Source organism: Ciona intestinalis, chromosome 13 (genome assembly GCF_000224145.3).
Source record: "Ciona intestinalis chromosome 13, KH, whole genome shotgun sequence".
NCBI classification, from domain to species: Eukaryota; Metazoa; Chordata; class Ascidiacea; order Phlebobranchia; family Cionidae; genus Ciona; species Ciona intestinalis.
Window position 1 is genome coordinate 1469357 of NC_020178.2, and position 17161 is coordinate 1486517.

Below are 17161 nucleotides of genomic sequence, written 5' to 3' on the forward strand. Positions count from 1 at the left end.
CTAAAACTTCGTTCACAGCCAACTATAAGTTTGAACTTGAATGGTTGGAGAGTTGTATTTCATTTATAGCTGGGGTTTGTCAAAAAAGGAAATACGAACATTCAGTTCATGCCGCGCTTATTAAGCTAAAGGTGAGGTATAGTAGATTGTAGATAAATTATAAAATATAAAAAATTGTTGGTCAAATACAACTTAACTTATATAAACACCTGTGAAAAGTGATGCAACCAATTCAAGGTTATTGTTTTGTTAACACTTAGTAAAACTAGCTGTCTAAAATACTTAAAAAATCCTCCAGTTAGCCATTTCTGCGATTCATTTCCAGAGCTACTTAAAGATATTATCAAACGACCCGAAAAATAGGGGAGAAAAAGAAGAAAGGAAACACCATACATTAGAGAGTGATGGTAAGTGTTATTACTCATAGTTTTTTAAGCTATTATAATAATTACAATGTTAACTAAATACAGAGAAAGAAGGAAGACAACACCATGTTTCAGAGAGCAGTGGTTAGTATTATGTATATTATGTGTGTTGCTACCAGGTGTATTATAAGTGTGAAAAAGATCTTCTGGCAATTGTTGGTATATGTTGTTGCTGCCAGGTGTAATATAAGTGTGAAAGAGATCTTCTGGCAATTGTTGGTATATGTTGTTGCTGCCAGGTGTAATATAAGTGTGAAAGAGATCTTCTGGCAATTGTTGGTATATGTTGTTGCTGCCAGGTGTAATATAAGTGTGAAAAAGATCTTCTATAGTGTGTTGATTGATACTATCGCAATAAACATCCAATATTATTTTATAGATGATAACGGCAGTGTTGCCGCCATGAGTGATGTCGATTCAATTGACTTTGTCAGCAGTGATGTGCAACAAGAAACAACATTATTCTGGGACGCACTGGACAAGGTATGATCAAGGTTCCATAGCATAATAAGCCATGGACCTGAAATTCGGGCTAAAGTGGGCCCATTACTCCAACTTTAGGCCCAAAATAGCCCATTATCCCAATTTAGAAACTTTAAGCGAAAAATGGCCCATTAATGGGCCAATTTCGCCCAAAGTTGGGATAATGGGCCAAATATGGCCTTAGGTTAGGGTACTGGGCCAACTCTGGGCTAAAGTTGGGGTAATGGGCCAAGTAATAGACCTATCTTGCCTAAAGTTGGGTTAATGGGCCAATCTGGCCCAAAGTTAGCATAATGGGCCTTTAATTAGCCACTTCTGGCCTGAATTGGGATAATGGGCCAATTCTAGCCAAAGTTGGAGTAATGGTCCAAGTAATAGGCCAATTCTAGCCTAAAGTTGGGAAAATGGGCTATTTTTAACCTATTACTTGGCCCATTATTCCCAACTTTAAGCCAAAAATAGCCCATTATTTCAACTTTAGGCTAGAATTGGCCTATTATCCCAACTATAGGCCAAAAATAGCCGATTATTTTGACTTAAAGCTAGAATTGGCTCATTATCCCAACTTTAGGCTAGAATTGGCTCATTACTTGGCCAATTACCCCAACTTTAGGCCAAAATTGGCCCATTATCCAAACTTTAGGCCAAAATTGGCCCATTATCCCAACTTTAGGCCAAAAATAGCCCATTATCCCAACTTAATGGCCAAAAATAGTCCATTGTCCCAACTTCAGGCCAGAATTGGCCCATTGCTCTAACTTTAGGCCAGAAATGGCCCATTATCCCAACTTTAGGCCATGATTGGCCAATTACTCCAACTTTAGGCTAGAATTGGCCCATTACCCCAACTTTAGGCCAGAATTGGCCCATTACCCCAACTTTAGGCCAGAATTAGCTTATTGTCCCAACTTAGGGCTAGAGTTGGACTATTACTCAAACTTTAGGCCAGAATTGGCCCTTTATTCCAAAGATTTATGAACATATGAGAAATGAGAAATTACATTCATATTTATAACAGATTTGACAAATTATATTGAATATTTACTACAGGTATGGGGGTCAGTGATAGACCACTGTGTTGCAATCTTTATCAGTTTAAACTTTACTTCACCTTCCGTTGTTAACGTGGGACCTCCTGAACTACAACAACAGCTCAGCGGGGGTTTGAACCTGCAACCCCCGGGTCCTGAAGTAGCAATACATGTTCTGCCAATGTTTGCTACTTTAGTTGACAACCTTGGGGCTTCCATTGAAAGGTGAGGTTGCTGAGTGAATGAATGTAACTTATTTATCCTCAACGACAATCGTTATAACACAAGTGTTCTATTTCATACACCTTATGCTTGCTTACGAGTTACTACATATGTAACTTATTTATTCTCGCGTGGCTTGACAATGACAGTCGTTATAACACAGGTGTTCTATTTTATACACCTTATGCCTGCTTACAAATTACTCCGTATGTAACTTGTTTATCCTCGCATGGCGGAGCAACCACAGTTGTTATAACACGGGTGTTCTGTTACATACACCTCGTGCCTACGAGTTACCACATATGTAACTTTGTTGGTTATTACATTTTTTAATTTTGTAATTTCTTTTACTGTATTGGTAACAATTTAGAAAACAAGCACTGAGTAAGGCAATTGCCGTGTGTTCATAATAAATGTTAAATAATCCACAGGTTCCTCACACTATGTAGTACAGAAGGCAACCCTCTTACCTCCCATGATTGCCTTGATGTTTTACAAACATTATGGACGACTTCACAAGCATTGGCTGTCACAACTGATATTGAAAAGTAAGTTGGCAATAAAAATTTACAAAAAAACATGTATTCGTACACCTCATGCTTACTGTCAAGTTATAACATGTGTGTCTGATGTATAAGAAGTTTTACGGACAACTTCACAAGCATTGGCTGTCACAACTGATATTGAAAAGTAAGTTGGCAATAAAAATTTACAAAAAAACACGTATTCGTACACCTCATGCTTACTGTCAAGTTATAACATTGGGTGTCTTCTTATACATCAGACACACATGGTGTATTCATACACCTCATGCTCACTGTCAAGTTATAACATGTGTGTCTTCTTATACACCAGACACACATAGCATATTCATACACCTCATGCTCACTGTCAAGTTATAACATTGGTGTCTTCTTATACATCAGACACACATGGTGTATTTATACACCTCATGCTCACTGTCAAGTTATAACATGTGTGTCTTCTTATACATCAGACACACATAGCATATTCATACACCTCATGCTCACTGTCGAGTTATAACATGGGTGTCTTCTATACATCAGACACACATGGTGTATTCATACACCTCATGCTCACTGTCGAGTTATAACATGTGTGTCTTCTTATACACCAGACACACATGGTGTATTCATACACCTCATGCTCACTGTTGAGTTATAACATGTGTGTCTTCTTATACACCAGACACACATGGTGTATTCATACACCTCATGCTCACTGTCGAGTTATAACGTGTGTGTCTTCTTATACACCAGACACACATGGTGTATTCATAGACCTCATGCTCACTGTCGAGTTATAACGTGTGTGTCTTCTTATACACCAGACACACATGTTATATTCATACACCTCATGCTCACTCTCAAGTATTAACGTGTTGTCTTTTTTACAACAATCTCCCATGAGTTCATACACCTGCATCCTTGCATCTTGTGTCCGGGGTCCAGGAGGAGCAATCCAAGCTCTTTATTGGACACCAGAAACTGAAGTCTGTTTCTTATGTCTTGAAGGAATGTTACGAAAAAACAAATTCTCTTTTGTGATACTGTACCTATTATACCTTAATCGGATAGCGTTTGTGTAAAAACTCAGGAATATTTTGACGCCATTTATTTGTTTGTTTCTATATCGGCATGGGAGTGGTGTATACAGTGTTGCCGGGTGTATTTTGTTGCAGTGTTGCCAGGTGTGTTTTGTTGCAGTGTTGCCAGGTGTGTTTTGTATACAGTGTTGCCGGGTGTATTTTGTTGCAGTGTTGCCAGGTGTATTTTGTTGCAGTTTTGCCAGGTGTGTTTTGTAGCAGTTTTGCCAGGTGTGTTTTGTTGCAGTGTTGCCAGGTGTGTTTTGTTGCAGTGTTGCCGGATGTGTTTTGTTGCAGTTTTGCCAGGTGTGTTTTGTTGCAGTTTTGCCAGGTGTGTTTTGTTGCAGTGTTGCCAGATGTGTTTTGTTCAGTGTTGCCAGGTGTGTTTTGTTGCCGGTTGTGTTTTGTTGCAGTGTTGCTAAGTGTGTTTTGTTACAGTGTTGCCAGGTGTGTTTTGTTGCAGTGTTGCCATGTCAGTTTTGTTTGCAGCACTGCTAAATACGTTTTACTAACACTTTGTTGGTGGTTTTTGTTTGGGTTATAATGTGTGCATTGCTACCTTGCATGGTTTTCTCCAGTGATGCCAGATGTTTTGTTATAGTGTTCCCAAATATGTTTTACTGACACTTCTATATGCAGCTTTTTGTTTCTTCACTAATTGGTGTTTTTATTTGGTGTATTTTCATTTTTATTATCCACCACTTTTTTTAAAAACCTTTGATTCACAGTTGTTATAACTTTGTTTGAAATTTTGTTCAATACCCAAATTTTTCTTCTGCACTGCATGCTTCTCACAAGCATTCCACAAGCTTTACTTTATTATTTAGCATGCTTTGATTTTCCTTATTTATACTAAGTTTTACATTCTTTGCCTTGTGCCATTTTCGTTTTATATTTATTTCTTCACTTATATACACTGTATACTTCGTTTCAATAATTTATAATAAAATGTTTTAAAATATTTAACTTAAATCATTTTGCTACAACAGTAAGCTATAATGAATACAACTTATTTATCCTCGCCTGATGGAGCGACTATAGTCGTTATAACACGGGTGTTCTATTTCATACACCTCATGCCCGCTTACGCTTTACCATGTATGTAACTTCGTGGGTGAATATTTGCATGCCCGCTTACGCTTTACCATGTATGTAACTTCGTGGGTGAATATTTGTTGAGAATTTTTGGAAGGATTCATGTTTTGCAGTAACATTTAACAGCTTGACAACATTTTATTAAAAGGTATGTAGAATGGTCTGTGGTTTATAACACCAGTATTTATACACAAAAACAACATATATTTTTGGCTAAACACATCAACATTTCTATATACAATTATTTTTATTTGAATATATACATTTTAATTATTATATGTTTGCTTACAAGATTATAAAATACTTTGTCTTCTTAGATGAGTCATTGAGATTGAAGGGGGGACCCTTATATTGTTCAAATCTGATGAATGATGTGTTTTATTTGCAGGTATACAGTGAAGAAATGAATGTAACTTGTTTATCCTTGCATGGCCAAAACGACAGTCAAAAACACAAGTGTTCTGTTTCATACACCTCATGCCTGCTTATGAGTTGCCAAGTATGTTACTTTGTGGACGATTATTTTTTGGGAGATTTTTTTTATATGGCTGATAATTTTGACAACCCATTTAATGTTACTGGGTTAAAGCAATTGGCGTTAGTGTATTACCAAAGGACACATTTGCCCATAATAGTAGCAGCCAAGAACCTTGATTCCATTACCTTTGGGCTACAGGCAGGCTCTAGTCTTCTGAACTCTGAAGATTACTTAATGCTACAACAACATAGAAACAACACTTACCATTCACATAGAGATCATATAATTGAAGTGGGGATTCTTCAGGAAAGAGAGTTCCCAAAATAGAGTTTCTCTTTTTGCTACTGCCAACCTACAGAACAAAGTTTTTAACAACAGATACATGCACCTTGTTTTATAAGAAGCACAAGGTATTTTATAAGAGCAGATACATACAGATTGTTTTGTAACAGCAGGGTGTATAGAAAAAAAGTGGGAGACATTCAGAAAATATTTTTGGAATAGATATAAAAGTAATCTTCCTAACTGACTCACTAGTTAATAAGGTTTTTAACAAATGCAGCACAAAACAACAGCTGCAAAAACAGACTTACAGGTAAAACATAGTTATATTTAATTGAAAAAGCGTGGTCGCTACACCTGGCAGACAAATAAGCTATTTATGTTTAATTATTATTAAGTAAAACTTCTCTCTTCTAAACAAAAGTGTGCGTAAAGACGCAACCCGTACAATGTAACACAACAAACCTTAGAAATAACATCCGAAAGTTGAGCCTCTCTTTTTCGACGAAGAAACCGAAATCTTAAAGATATGATGAATACCATCAGTGATGCTGTTACCAAGGCAACACCAGAGAGATAGAAGATTGAGTCATATGAGCCGTTTATATCAACCAACCAACCTATGGTAAAATAGAATGGTTGTTACAACTGTTGTGTCTGTAGTGAATGAATGAATGAAACTTATACTTTATCCCTGCGTGGCCGAAAAACATATATTTTGTTTTGAGATCATAGCGCTTAATCATGACCAACTGCTATAGAAATAATATACAACCTGCCACTGGAGGAGTAATGAGCACAGCAACGCTTGTAACCATAAAAAAGAATCCGAGACCAGTTGCTAAGCAATCAACCCCCACTATTTCGGCAAGGACAGCAAATGGAAGAGCCATGACCGCACCTATAGGAAAAACATGCTATTAGTTTTATCTATATTCCCTCCCCAGATTTGTGAAGATTTGCCCAAATCCTCATGCTAGATAATGTATATCAAGCTATAACATGGGTGTCTTTTTATACCTCATGCTTACTGTCAAGCTATAACATGGGTGTCTTTTTATACCTCATGCTTACTGTCATAGCTATAACATGGCTGTCTTCTTATACACTAGACACACATGCTGTACCAGGTGTATGAGTTTAACATGTGTGTCTGGTGAATAAGAAGACACAATTACAGTATAAGTAAAAACTTACATTTACTACCTGGTGGATTAAGCTTAATACACTTAGCAAATACCTGAGAACAGCCCAAATCCAATGCAGAAGATTACAAGCTCAACATAAGTAGTAGCAAGCGGGCATAACAGGCAGCAAATACCAAGTGCTAGCAGAGATAGAATGTCAAAGTAGAGAAGACTGACAGAAGTTAGCGTAGCAACCCACCCGCTTGCCAAACTGCGAATAAAACATATTTTGATTCTTTTTTTAATCACCTACAAAGTTACATTTGGAGTGACTCGTAAGCGTGCATGAGGTGTATGAAACAGAACACCTATGTTATAACGACATTGCCCCGCCATGTGAGGATAAAATGAGTTACATGCGTGGTAACTTGTAAGTGGGCATGAGGTGTGTTAAACAGAACACCTATGTTATAACGACATTGCCCCGCCATGCGAAGATAAAATAAGTTACATTTATTTATATATTTACCTACCTGCTTACAATGGACACACCTCCCATAATAGAAACCAGATAAGCTCCTTGGAAATTCACGAACCCCTTAGAAGCAGCATGAGGCGCAAGGAAGACATTAGGTGTGAAAGCCCCAGCTCCAATGCATAGGCCAGTAATGCAGTAGAGGAAAAAGGAAGGCTCTTTTAAGATTTTCCATTGCAGACCCTGGAGTAATAAATGGGTGTAACCTTAACGTGGCGGACAATAACTATTATACCATTGTGGGTATATGTGTACTTGGGCAAGACACTTAACAGCAATTTCTCCAACCCAGTGGTCACTAATATGTTGTCTAAATTATCAGCCATACATAAAAAAAATTACCCACAAAGCCGCATACGTGGTAACTCGTAAGTTGGCTCGAGGTGTATGAAACAGAACACCCGTATAAAATGATTGTTGTTGCCGCACCATGTGGGGATAAATAAGTAACAACAGAACACCTGTGTTTTGACGACTGTTGTTATGTGTGACTTAATAAATATGTAACATGAAGAGTTAAAAAGCTCTATTATACAACAATGCTGCTTATTTAAAACAATCAGTATTATTACCGCTTTCTGTGTAATAGGAGGCTTATTAGCTTCATCTGTTATTTGTCTGACAGTGTTTCTTATTTCCTCTTCACTTGATATTCTATTTATTTTCAGTGTTACCACAGGCTCTGGGGTCTCTTTGGGGATTAAAACTTTTTGGTCAACACTTTTCTGGTTGCCACGGGAAACAGTTGGAAGATCAAAGCGGACATTGCGTTTCCAATTGTGGGTTCTGGAATAAATATATGGTGATTGTGATGTAATAAACACCAGACACACATGTTGTATTCATACACCTCATCCTCACTGTCGAGTTATAACATGGGTGACTTCTTATACACCAGACACACATGTTGTATTCATACACCTCATGCTCACTGTCGAGTTATAACATGGGTGTCTTCTTATACACCAGACACACGTGGTGTATTCATACACCTTATGCTCACTGTCGAGTTATAACATGGGTGTCTTCTTATACACCAGACACACATAGTGTATTCATACACCTCATGCTCACTGTCGAGTTATAACATGGGTGACTTCTTATACACCAGACACACGTGGTGTATTCATACACCTCATGCTCACTGTCGAGTTATAACATGGGTGTCTTCTTATACACCAGACACACGTGGTGTATTCATAAACCAACTTCTTATACACCAGACACACGTGGTGTATTCATGCTCACTGTCATTTCCTAAAAATATTTTACCCTTTTGATTCAGTGAAGCTTTTGCTTTTCCATTTATTCCTTGTGAACTGAGAAGTGTTTCCAGATATCAGTGATGGTTCACTTGTGTGTGCTGTTGTTGTTAAAAGTTGGTTTTTATCTGGCATCACTGTTACCTCTTGGATTGTTTGCAGTACTGGGAAAGATGGAGCTGAAAATTTATCTTTTGATCACAAATAAAATATTTATATCTTTTTATTTTAAAGAGATAAAGTGACAGATATTAGAAAACAAACCGGTCTTTGTGATGTCATTATTGGTATTGTTTGCAACAGTATTGATGGATTCTTTTTCCTCGCTGCATTCAATAACTCCGGTCGGTTCATCAGGCGATGACATAACCATACCACACAGTGTGATCATAAGTAGAATCGCAGCGATAATTCGCAACGCTTGGTGCCAAGTGTACGTTGCAACTAGGGCCTGCGGTGAATAGATGAATAAATGAAATTTATTTCGTCTGTTTAGTCATGACAAAAGTGAAAAAATGGGTAGTAACGGTAAAACAACAGCTGGTAAAACACGCTTTTTAATAAAAAGGAATAAAATAATGTTTTGGATAATAGGCGTGACCGTTACACCCTAAAAAAACTCCTAATGTTGGTACTTATATCATAGCATACCAACTTACAGTAAGTTTGTATTCTATGATATATGTTGAAAAAAAAACAATATATTTTAATACCAGAGATTAAAACTTAACAGTTATTCGTGTTTAGGCAAATAATTACATTTAATTTAAACAGAGTCTCATTATAAAGGGGAAACAATGAGAAACAGTTGTTAGATAAACAAAGCATCTATTGATGATATTACTTACACAATGACATCACAATACACATTATTACATCACCTGGAACAATGGAGCAAACACAAATGAGACAACAGGCCCCCCAGTTGAAGTTATACAGAAGGCTAGGGCTCGCTTTTTATCAAATATATTTGCAACAAGTACATTGGAAGGAACGTAGGCAAGTCCAAAGCCAATGCCTGGGGTTGGGGGTTAATATATGTGTTATTATATTAATAGTTGTGTGTTATTGCACAACCATTAACCACACCTTGTGCCAACTGTCGAGTTAAACCAATTTTAAACTTCCAAATTAAACTTGTTATAGGTGTAAATAGATATACGTGTACTATATATCCAAGTATACAAAGATCAATTATCGCATGTAAATAAAGCTTGCACTAAATATTCAAGCACAGAAAGTTAATAGTATATAATACGTACCAGTGATCGCCCCAATACCGATATATAGGTGGACAATATTCGTAGAAAACGACGACAGGGCAAAACCAGTAGACGCGAGTAGGCCGCCTAGCATAACTACGGGTCTAGGTCCATATTTGGTGCTCAGAATGCTGGCTAGTATTCCTGATGCGTGAAGTGTGGCAAGGGATATGGAAGGGACCCAGGATACCTTTAGATATTGAGAAACTTTGATTTTAAAAGTGAAAAATTGGTCTAAATACACTGCCTATGCTTTAACATAGGGCAAAATTGGGAATCCCCAATAGGGAGTTTTTTAGTTACTTTCGACTTGAGTGTAGCGTCGTCTAGCGGTTGGTAAAATATTGCTTTAATTTTACTTCATTGAGACTTTTATTTTGCCGTTGACTCCTAGAAATGAGTTCCACTTATTGAATGTTACGTTACAATAGATAACTTGTTTTATTGTTTCAATATCTATTATCATCGTTTAGTCGCTACACCCTGCATTTTGCTGGGGGGGCAGTTATAACGTGGTTACATAATCGTATTATTTATTCCCTATTACTCTGGCGATGCTTTGTTGCGGTCCGTAGTTCTGTTATCACATTCAATTGTTCTAGTTTTGTTTTTTTTTAGGGTTACCATGTATGTTATTTTGTGGGTGATTATTTTTGATGGATTTTTTTAAAAAAATTGTGTATGGCTGATAATTTTGACAACCCATTAGTGACCGCTGGCTTGGAGCAATTGCCGTTAAGTGTCTTGCCCAAGGACACCTACGCCCACAATTCATTGTTTCACTACTCGTCTAATTATTAATCACGTGCTTTCGGCGCCGCACTTGTCAACGCTTTCCTTGTATTTAGCTCATTTCTAATGTGCATTTCAGTTGTGCAGTTTACCGTTTAGTGTATTTGGTTTATTTCTTTAGTTGTGCAGTTTACCGTTTAGTGTATTTGGTTCATTTCTTTAGTTGTGCAGTTTACCGTTTAGTGTATTTGGTTCATTTCTTTAGTTGTGCAGTTTACCGTTTAGTGTATTTGGTTTATTTCTAATGTGCATTTCAGATCATGCAGCAGTTAGTTGCGCAGTTTACCGTTTAGTGTTTCAGTTCTACTCCTATGACGTTATGCCGTCTAAGGGCGCCTTTAGTTTATATTATTGCGTTTGATGACGGATTCTATTTAAATAGGGGCAGTGTTAAATTAAGTTGCTATATTTAAACTAGCTCAATAGAGTTTTTATACAGCAGGATGGGGGAAGGTGGGAAACTTTTTTATTATATTTCCTTCATTTATTTAGTGGTGTGACGTATTGTTTCTTTTAGCGTTAAACAGTTTTGGCTTTTGTGTGTAGTTTGCTGTGGCGTTCATTCTGTGTTGTTTCCTAGTTTTTCTTCCGTTTTATGTTTGGTTTTTGTGTTGGGTGGATACGTCTCGCGCTTGTTTCACCTTTAAGCATATTTGGTCGTCGTGGCGCGAGTGTGCCTTTTCTTCTGTTTTACTTCCATTCGCCCAAATATTGCATAAACCAGCAGTCTGGTTGTGTGTAGGGTGTAGTGACGTTGCGTTGGTGTATTTGATTACCGTAGTTAGAACGTTCTTGTATTTGGTTACTGTGGTCAAGACTTTAGTGTGTTCGAGCGTTATTCTTACCGTTTTATTATAGTAGTTTTATATGCCATTAAACTGTTAAGAAATCCTACACTAGTCTGGTCAGTCGCGGTATAGACCGTTAGAGTAGCTTCCCGGACCACACTTTACGTAACAGTAGTAAAAGAAGAACATTCACAGAATTATAAAATCGCATCCTCACAACTCCCATAGACCGTTGTTGGTTGTTTAAAATACGATCAGAATATTTGGATATTATGTGCCAAAGGTGTCCCATTTTCCCCCAATGGTTGAGGGTTATAGTTACCAGATACCGTATTGATATAAACTGGTTGAGTTTAGTTACATTATTAAACACTTTCTGACTTACTAAGTTACTTGTCGCTGAAAACGCATCTTGAAAATGAATGAAGAATATGGTAAGACCCCTTATTGTCCCAAACACCAGGCCTTCAATAAAGAAACAGGCAATAACTATCAACCAACCGAACGCTCCATCTTTCTTCGGTGTTCCCGCGCTCGGCCACGTATTAATGGGTTGCTCCTACAGAGTAAAGAGTAACGTTATCACTGTGGAGTAATGATAATCATATACTTTTACTGCGGGGTTAGATGTGACGCCTTTAGCACGTAATATAGAAATATCTTGTGCTTTAAACAATTAAGAACGGCCTATAAGAGTCGTGGGAAAATCGTTTTATAATTTTTTGAATGTGTTTTGTTTACTATCAAATGGAACGGGAAAACTAATGTACTATTTTCTATCACTTGATCCTGACTGTTATTTCGTTACGGGAATCGCCCAACTTCATGAGCGCTAGATCAGAGTTAGATCTCATTACATTCTTAGCGTGCTATATTAAATAACCTAGATGTACGAATAAATGTAACTTGCTGTAAACTCGCATGGCCGGAAAACGACGTTATCACGCGGGTTTAATACCTCGTGCCAGCTTACGAGTTACCATGTATGTTACTTTTGATAATTTTAACAACCCAAGTGAACACTGGGTTGAAGCAATTGTCGTTGAGTGTCTTGCCCAAGAACACATACGCCCACAATGGTAGCAGCGTCAAGCCTTGAACCCGTTATCTCTAGGTTGCAGGCAGGCGCGCTAACCACTATATATCCCACGGCACCGGACGATATATATAAGTCACTATAATTATAACATTAAATACTCAATGCAGCTTACCACATTAACTGCGTGGACTGATTTTTGCACAGTTGGTGGCGTAGATGGTTCAAACGCGAAGTTACAATGAGCCATTGATCTAGAAATACATAATTATTGTTTATAACCTTGCAGGTAGTAATAATGGGATTGAGGCGTTCCTTAGGTTCTTTGCTGTTTTATATTTTATAATGTTGATGTTTGTGTTTTTGAAAGTCGATCGGTGGTTTTGTTAAGTGATATTCAGTTTCTCCTTGGTTATGTGATCGCCTGAGTCGTTTGGTATAAAACAAGATATTGAATGTAACACTAAAGTAGATACCGGAAAATGATTTTGTAAAAACATATAGCGTTCAGTTGTAATTTACATAGCTTTACGCATACGTTTCTTCTAACTAAATCTTTAATAGTATGGTGGGGAAAGATGGGACAACTTTAGCACATAATATTCAAATATCCTGATCGCGTTTTAAACGATTAACAACGGTCTATCAATGTTGTGAGGATACGGTTTTATAATTCTTTAAATGTTCTTTGTTTACTACCGAATGGGACAGGAAAATAAGGTGTCCCATCTTCGCCTACCCTACTAAAGCTATTCGATATAAGATATGACCGTTTTCAACCTACTTTTGTTTGAAGGTAGATTCAATCCCAGGTGTTGAGTTAAACTCTATATTAGGCCGGGGTGGGGAAGTAACGGCTTCGTTTCTATAATCTGCCATTATAAACTTACGATTTGAGAAGTTTCTGTAAAAAAGATAGGTTTGTCAAACGTAACTTTTTACTTTATCCTCGCTACGTGGTAATCAGTGGTGTTTCCTGCTATGCGAGAATAAACAAGTTACATTTATTCATTATACGCTTTATACACTCCTACTAGCCCTTGCGAGTTAAAAAAAAACCTGTATAACGACTGTAGTTGTCCGGCCACTCAAGGATTTAAGTTACATTCACTTATTATAGCCTTTAAACTCCGCGTACTAGCGCCTGCGAGTTAAAAGTATCCCATTTTTTTTCAGTAATTCATATTGCATTTGTACACGCGTAACAGCCAACTCCTAACACTTAAACAACCTAACTATTTTCACCTTAGCTATTAAAATACATCTGAAGCGGTGAGTTCGGTTAAAACAAGCATTCGTTCTGCGTATAACCTTGCATTAAGTCACAAAGATATGCGTATTATATCCACCTGGAATTGACATATACGAGGGCTATGGGCGACAGGTTATCCAATTCACGTAATATAGTAAACATAGTGAAAAAATGTCAAAAGCAGCTGTTTTGTAATTTGTATTATAGTACTGTGGGGGAAAATGGGACACCTTTAGCTCATAATATCAAAATATCCTGACCGTGTTTTAAACAACTAACAACGGTCAATAGGAGTCGTGAGGATACGGTTTTATAATTCTTTAAATGTTCTTTGTTTACTACCAAATGCGACGAGAAAATAGAATAAACAGGTGTCCCATCTTCCCCCACTCTATTATACTATGGTAACAACAAGCAAATACAAGTTACATATAGAACTGTAGGGTCTGAACACCGACGTTAGCACGTAATATTCCGTATTTCATGATCGTGTTTTAAACAATTGACAAAAACGCTTCGATGTTTCAATGGTTTTGTTATGTACGGAAAATATGGCACAGTTTTGTTCAGCAAAATCTGCTTTGTCATGCTACGTCAATCGTGATCCAGCAAAAGTAACTCCGTCGCTCGTTTCATTTGTTCTTCGTCATCGAATTGTGACGCAATTCTCTTGATGCTCTTCTTAGCGTCTCTACTTACGGTCTTATTATTCTTCTTTATGATGTCATGAATGGCGCTTGTTGAAGAATATTTGCGGTCTTGTGTATCGTCGCATCGAGAATCGCTGAAACAGAATTAGATTTTGTTTTAGGAAACCGCCACCAAATATATATATAGCTATAACATTCTGTACGTGAGCGATCCTAAAAGTTTAGGCCAGAGTTGGCCCATTACCTCACATTATAGCCTGTAACATTGTATATGCACATTCTATTCTATATCGGTGAGTGTTTTTCTGTTACTTGAATGTTATGTGTTTTTTTTTCAGTTTATAAAATTAGTTTACATCGCTCGTTACGTAATTATGACGTCATAATACCTTCTTGTTGATTCCTCTGCGAAAGGAAGTGACGCACGCGACAACCTCGCGAATAATCTCGAATTTCGAACGCTATTAACAATGGATGACGTTGATGACGTCACACTGGGCTCTGTTAAAAGTTTTCGATCAACTGATGACGTATCAGTTGATTTTTGTTTTGATGACGTCATTGTTGTTTCGTTTTGATGACGTAGGAGAGTGGTTTGGTAGCTGACGTCATCGTCTTCATAAGCATCGGCGTTTGCTAAGGGAATTAATTAAATAATCAAGTAAATATTTACAACGTGTACGCAGGGGATTTCCTCGTGTTATTTGGTCTAAAGGGACTTATTATATGCGTTTCGTCAGCCATACAGCGAGACATCATCAGGGTTGCTTGGAACAAAAACGCACACACAATGGTATACCATGTATATCATGTATAATCACTTACAAAGTAATATACATGGTAACTCAAAAGCGGGCACGAGGTGTATGAACACCCGTGTTATAACGATTGTCGTTTTCTGGCCACACGAGGATAAAGTAAGATTCATATATTCATTCATTCATGTTAACAGCGAGCTACAACACGCATATATACCAATACAAGACGAAAACATACAGATAAAAAACAGCGCCATAATTGCAGCGTCAAGATACCAAACAGCAGGAAAAGTTAGTTTCTAACCTCGGGTGGGTGGGGGCAACTTCTTTTTTATATTTTTCTTCTTAAATCCCCGATCACATGCACATATATACCAGCACGCCCTACAGCCAGAGAAAATTCCACAGCATCTGTTCTGTGCTTTTTTCTTCAACTGGATGTCGTGTCCAGTCTGAAATAATAAGCAGAGTTCAACTGCTGGGTCATTTTTGTTAAATGTCATGTACGATGTTTTGTAAAGAAAGGTCTCCCATCCATTAAAGCTCTTCGGGGAAAGGGACATGCTTTAAACGTTAGGTTACTGCTGTAGCACTTTGGGAGTTGGGGTAATGGGCCAACTCTGGCTTAAATCCCTGGGTGTTGGGGTAATGGGCCAACCCTGGCTTAAATCCCTGGGTGTTGGGGTAATGGGCCAACCCTGGCTTAAATCCCTGGGTGTTGGGGTAATGGGCCAACTCTGGCTCAAATCCCTGGGTGTTAACAAACGCTATTTTTAGGTCGTAAGGATACGGTTAGATATTTCTGTAAATATTTTTTTGTTTACTACCATGGACAAACATGAAAATATATACCCTCTTACCCCAGTGAGGGAAGATGAGACACCTTTTCTTTCTATTTTTTGTCACATTTGGTAGCAAAGAAAGAAATATCAAAGAAATATAAAACCGTATGTTCACAACTTCCATAGACCTTTGTTAAATGTTTAAAATACGATCAGGGTGTTGGGATTAAGAGCTAAAGAAGCCCCCCCCCTATATCTACAATAGAACATAGCTTATACAATATATAAATGAGAAGACCAAAACTCATCCCAACCTTAGCAAAACTCTCGGCAAACTTCTCCAACGTAGCTGTGTTTTTCTCCAGCTCTATGAGGGCGCTCTCTCGTTTATGTAACTCCTCCACCACATTATATTGCGTCAAAGTCTTCACCTCGTCCACTTGGTGGCGTAACTTTTCCAGATTTTGGTTTTCAATGTTGCGGTTTGCCGGTTTTGGGTTGAAGTTTTTTAAACTTTCGGAATCGTCTACAAAAAAAGTTTAAAATCTGATCATTAGGTATGAGGTGTTTGAGTAAACCATGTTTATGTCTGTAGTTTTGAAAGAACAACTTGAGCATGCTGGTTGTAGCGCTCGCCTCTCGACAAGAGGATACGTTGAGGTGTATATATACACCATGTATGTCTAGTGTATAAGAAGACGAATATATGAATACACCATGTGTGTCCGGTGTATAAGAAGACACCCATGTTATAACTTGACAGTGAGCATGAGGTGTATGAATACACCATGTGTGTCCGGTGTATAAGAAGACACCCATGTTATAACTTGACAGTGAGCATGGGTGTATGACTACACCATGTGTGTCCGGTGTATAAGAAGACACCTATGTTATAACTCGACAGTGAGTATGAGGTGTATGAATACACCATGTATGTCTGGTGTATAAGAAGCCACCCATGTTATAACTTGACAGTGAGCATATGGGGTGTATGAATACACCATGTATGACTGGTGTATAAGAAGACACCCATGTTATAACTCAAGTGAGCATGAGGTGTATGAATACACCATGTGCGTCTGGTGTATAAGAAGACACCCTTGTTATAACTTGACAGTGAGCATGGGGTGTATGAATACACCATGTATGACTGGTGTATAAAAAGCCACCTATGTTATAACTCAAGTGAGCATCTAGGATCAACTTCAACATACATGTTCCAAACTCTTTACCTCCGACGTTTTTCTTTTTTCCTTTAATTCTCTTCCATTTCTTGGCCAACCTCAATCTCTTCT

The 17161-nt window shown here is 37.7% G+C and overlaps 3 protein-coding genes and 1 long non-coding RNA gene across 5 annotated transcripts in view; 2 read left to right on the top strand and 2 right to left on the bottom strand.

The window, feature by feature from the left end:
* The first annotated feature begins 6 nt into the window (after positions 1 to 6).
* On the top strand, positions 7 to 3873 carry LOC108950037. The gene is made up of 7 exons (XM_026837272.1): positions 7 to 131; positions 326 to 407; positions 471 to 509; positions 805 to 908; positions 1959 to 2164; positions 2593 to 2709; positions 3591 to 3873. The coding sequence occupies exons 4-7, from the start codon at positions 828 to 830 to the stop codon at positions 3727 to 3729; spliced, it is 543 nt and encodes a 180-aa protein (XP_026693073.1). The 5' UTR covers positions 7 to 131; positions 326 to 407; positions 471 to 509; positions 805 to 827; the 3' UTR covers positions 3730 to 3873.
* Position 3874: 1 nt separating this feature from the next.
* On the top strand, positions 3875 to 4109 carry LOC113474809. The gene is made up of 3 exons (XR_003396498.1): positions 3875 to 3923; positions 3999 to 4023; positions 4074 to 4109. It is a non-coding gene; the product is annotated as an uncharacterized LOC113474809 (long non-coding RNA).
* An 875-nt stretch (positions 4110 to 4984) lies between these two features.
* LOC100182912 (monocarboxylate transporter 3-like) lies at positions 4985 to 13933 on the bottom strand. Of its 2 annotated transcripts, none has more exons than XM_026837271.1 (14): positions 13209 to 13933; positions 12600 to 12678; positions 11774 to 11947; positions 9809 to 9998; positions 9428 to 9564; positions 8811 to 8997; positions 8557 to 8737; positions 7857 to 8070; positions 7283 to 7467; positions 6863 to 7020; positions 6398 to 6523; positions 6088 to 6242; positions 5605 to 5692; positions 4985 to 5223 (listed from the first exon to the last, which is right to left on the bottom strand). In XM_026837271.1, the coding sequence occupies exons 1-14, from the start codon at positions 13301 to 13303 to the stop codon at positions 5156 to 5158; spliced, it is 2037 nt and encodes a 678-aa protein (XP_026693072.1). In that variant the 5' UTR covers positions 13304 to 13933; the 3' UTR covers positions 4985 to 5155. The 2 variants fall into 2 exon arrangements, with proteins under 2 accessions (XP_026693072.1, XP_018670116.1); XM_018814571.2 differs by having other exon boundaries at positions 8557 to 8725; positions 13209 to 13931.
* A 117-nt stretch (positions 13934 to 14050) lies between these two features.
* Positions 14051 to 17161, bottom strand: part of LOC101242135 (uncharacterized protein DDB_G0286299-like) — a 6360-nt gene continuing 3249 nt past the window's right edge. Inside the window, exons 4-5 of the mRNA XM_018814643.2 lie at positions 14716 to 14962; positions 14051 to 14460 (exon numbers count right to left, since the gene is read on the bottom strand). Coding sequence (XP_018670188.1) covers positions 14271 to 14460; positions 14716 to 14962 — 437 coding nt within the window. The 3' untranslated portion in view covers positions 14051 to 14270. The remainder of the gene's footprint in view (positions 14461 to 14715; positions 14963 to 17161) is intronic.

Coding starts and splice junctions, on each gene's coding strand:
- LOC108950037 (XM_026837272.1), top strand. CDS start 828: ATGAGTGATGTCGATTCAATTGACTTTGTCAGCAGTGATGTGCAACAA. Junction 909..1,958: donor TCTGGGACGCACTGGACAAG/GTATGATCAAGG, acceptor TATTTACTACAG/GTATGGGGGTCAGTGATAGA. Junction 2,165..2,592: donor CTTGGGGCTTCCATTGAAAG/GTGAGGTTGCTG, acceptor AATAATCCACAG/GTTCCTCACACTATGTAGTA.
- LOC100182912 (XM_026837271.1), bottom strand. CDS start 13,303: ATGGCAGATTATAGAAACGAAGCCGTTACTTCCCCACCCCGGCCTAAT. Junction 8,071..8,556: donor AGCTTCACTGAATCAAAAGG/GTAAAATATTTT, acceptor TATTTATTCCAG/AACCCACAATTGGAAACGCA. Junction 5,224..5,604: donor ATATGATCTCTATGTGAATG/GTAAGTGTTGTT, acceptor ATCATTCATCAG/ATTTGAACAATATAAGGGTC.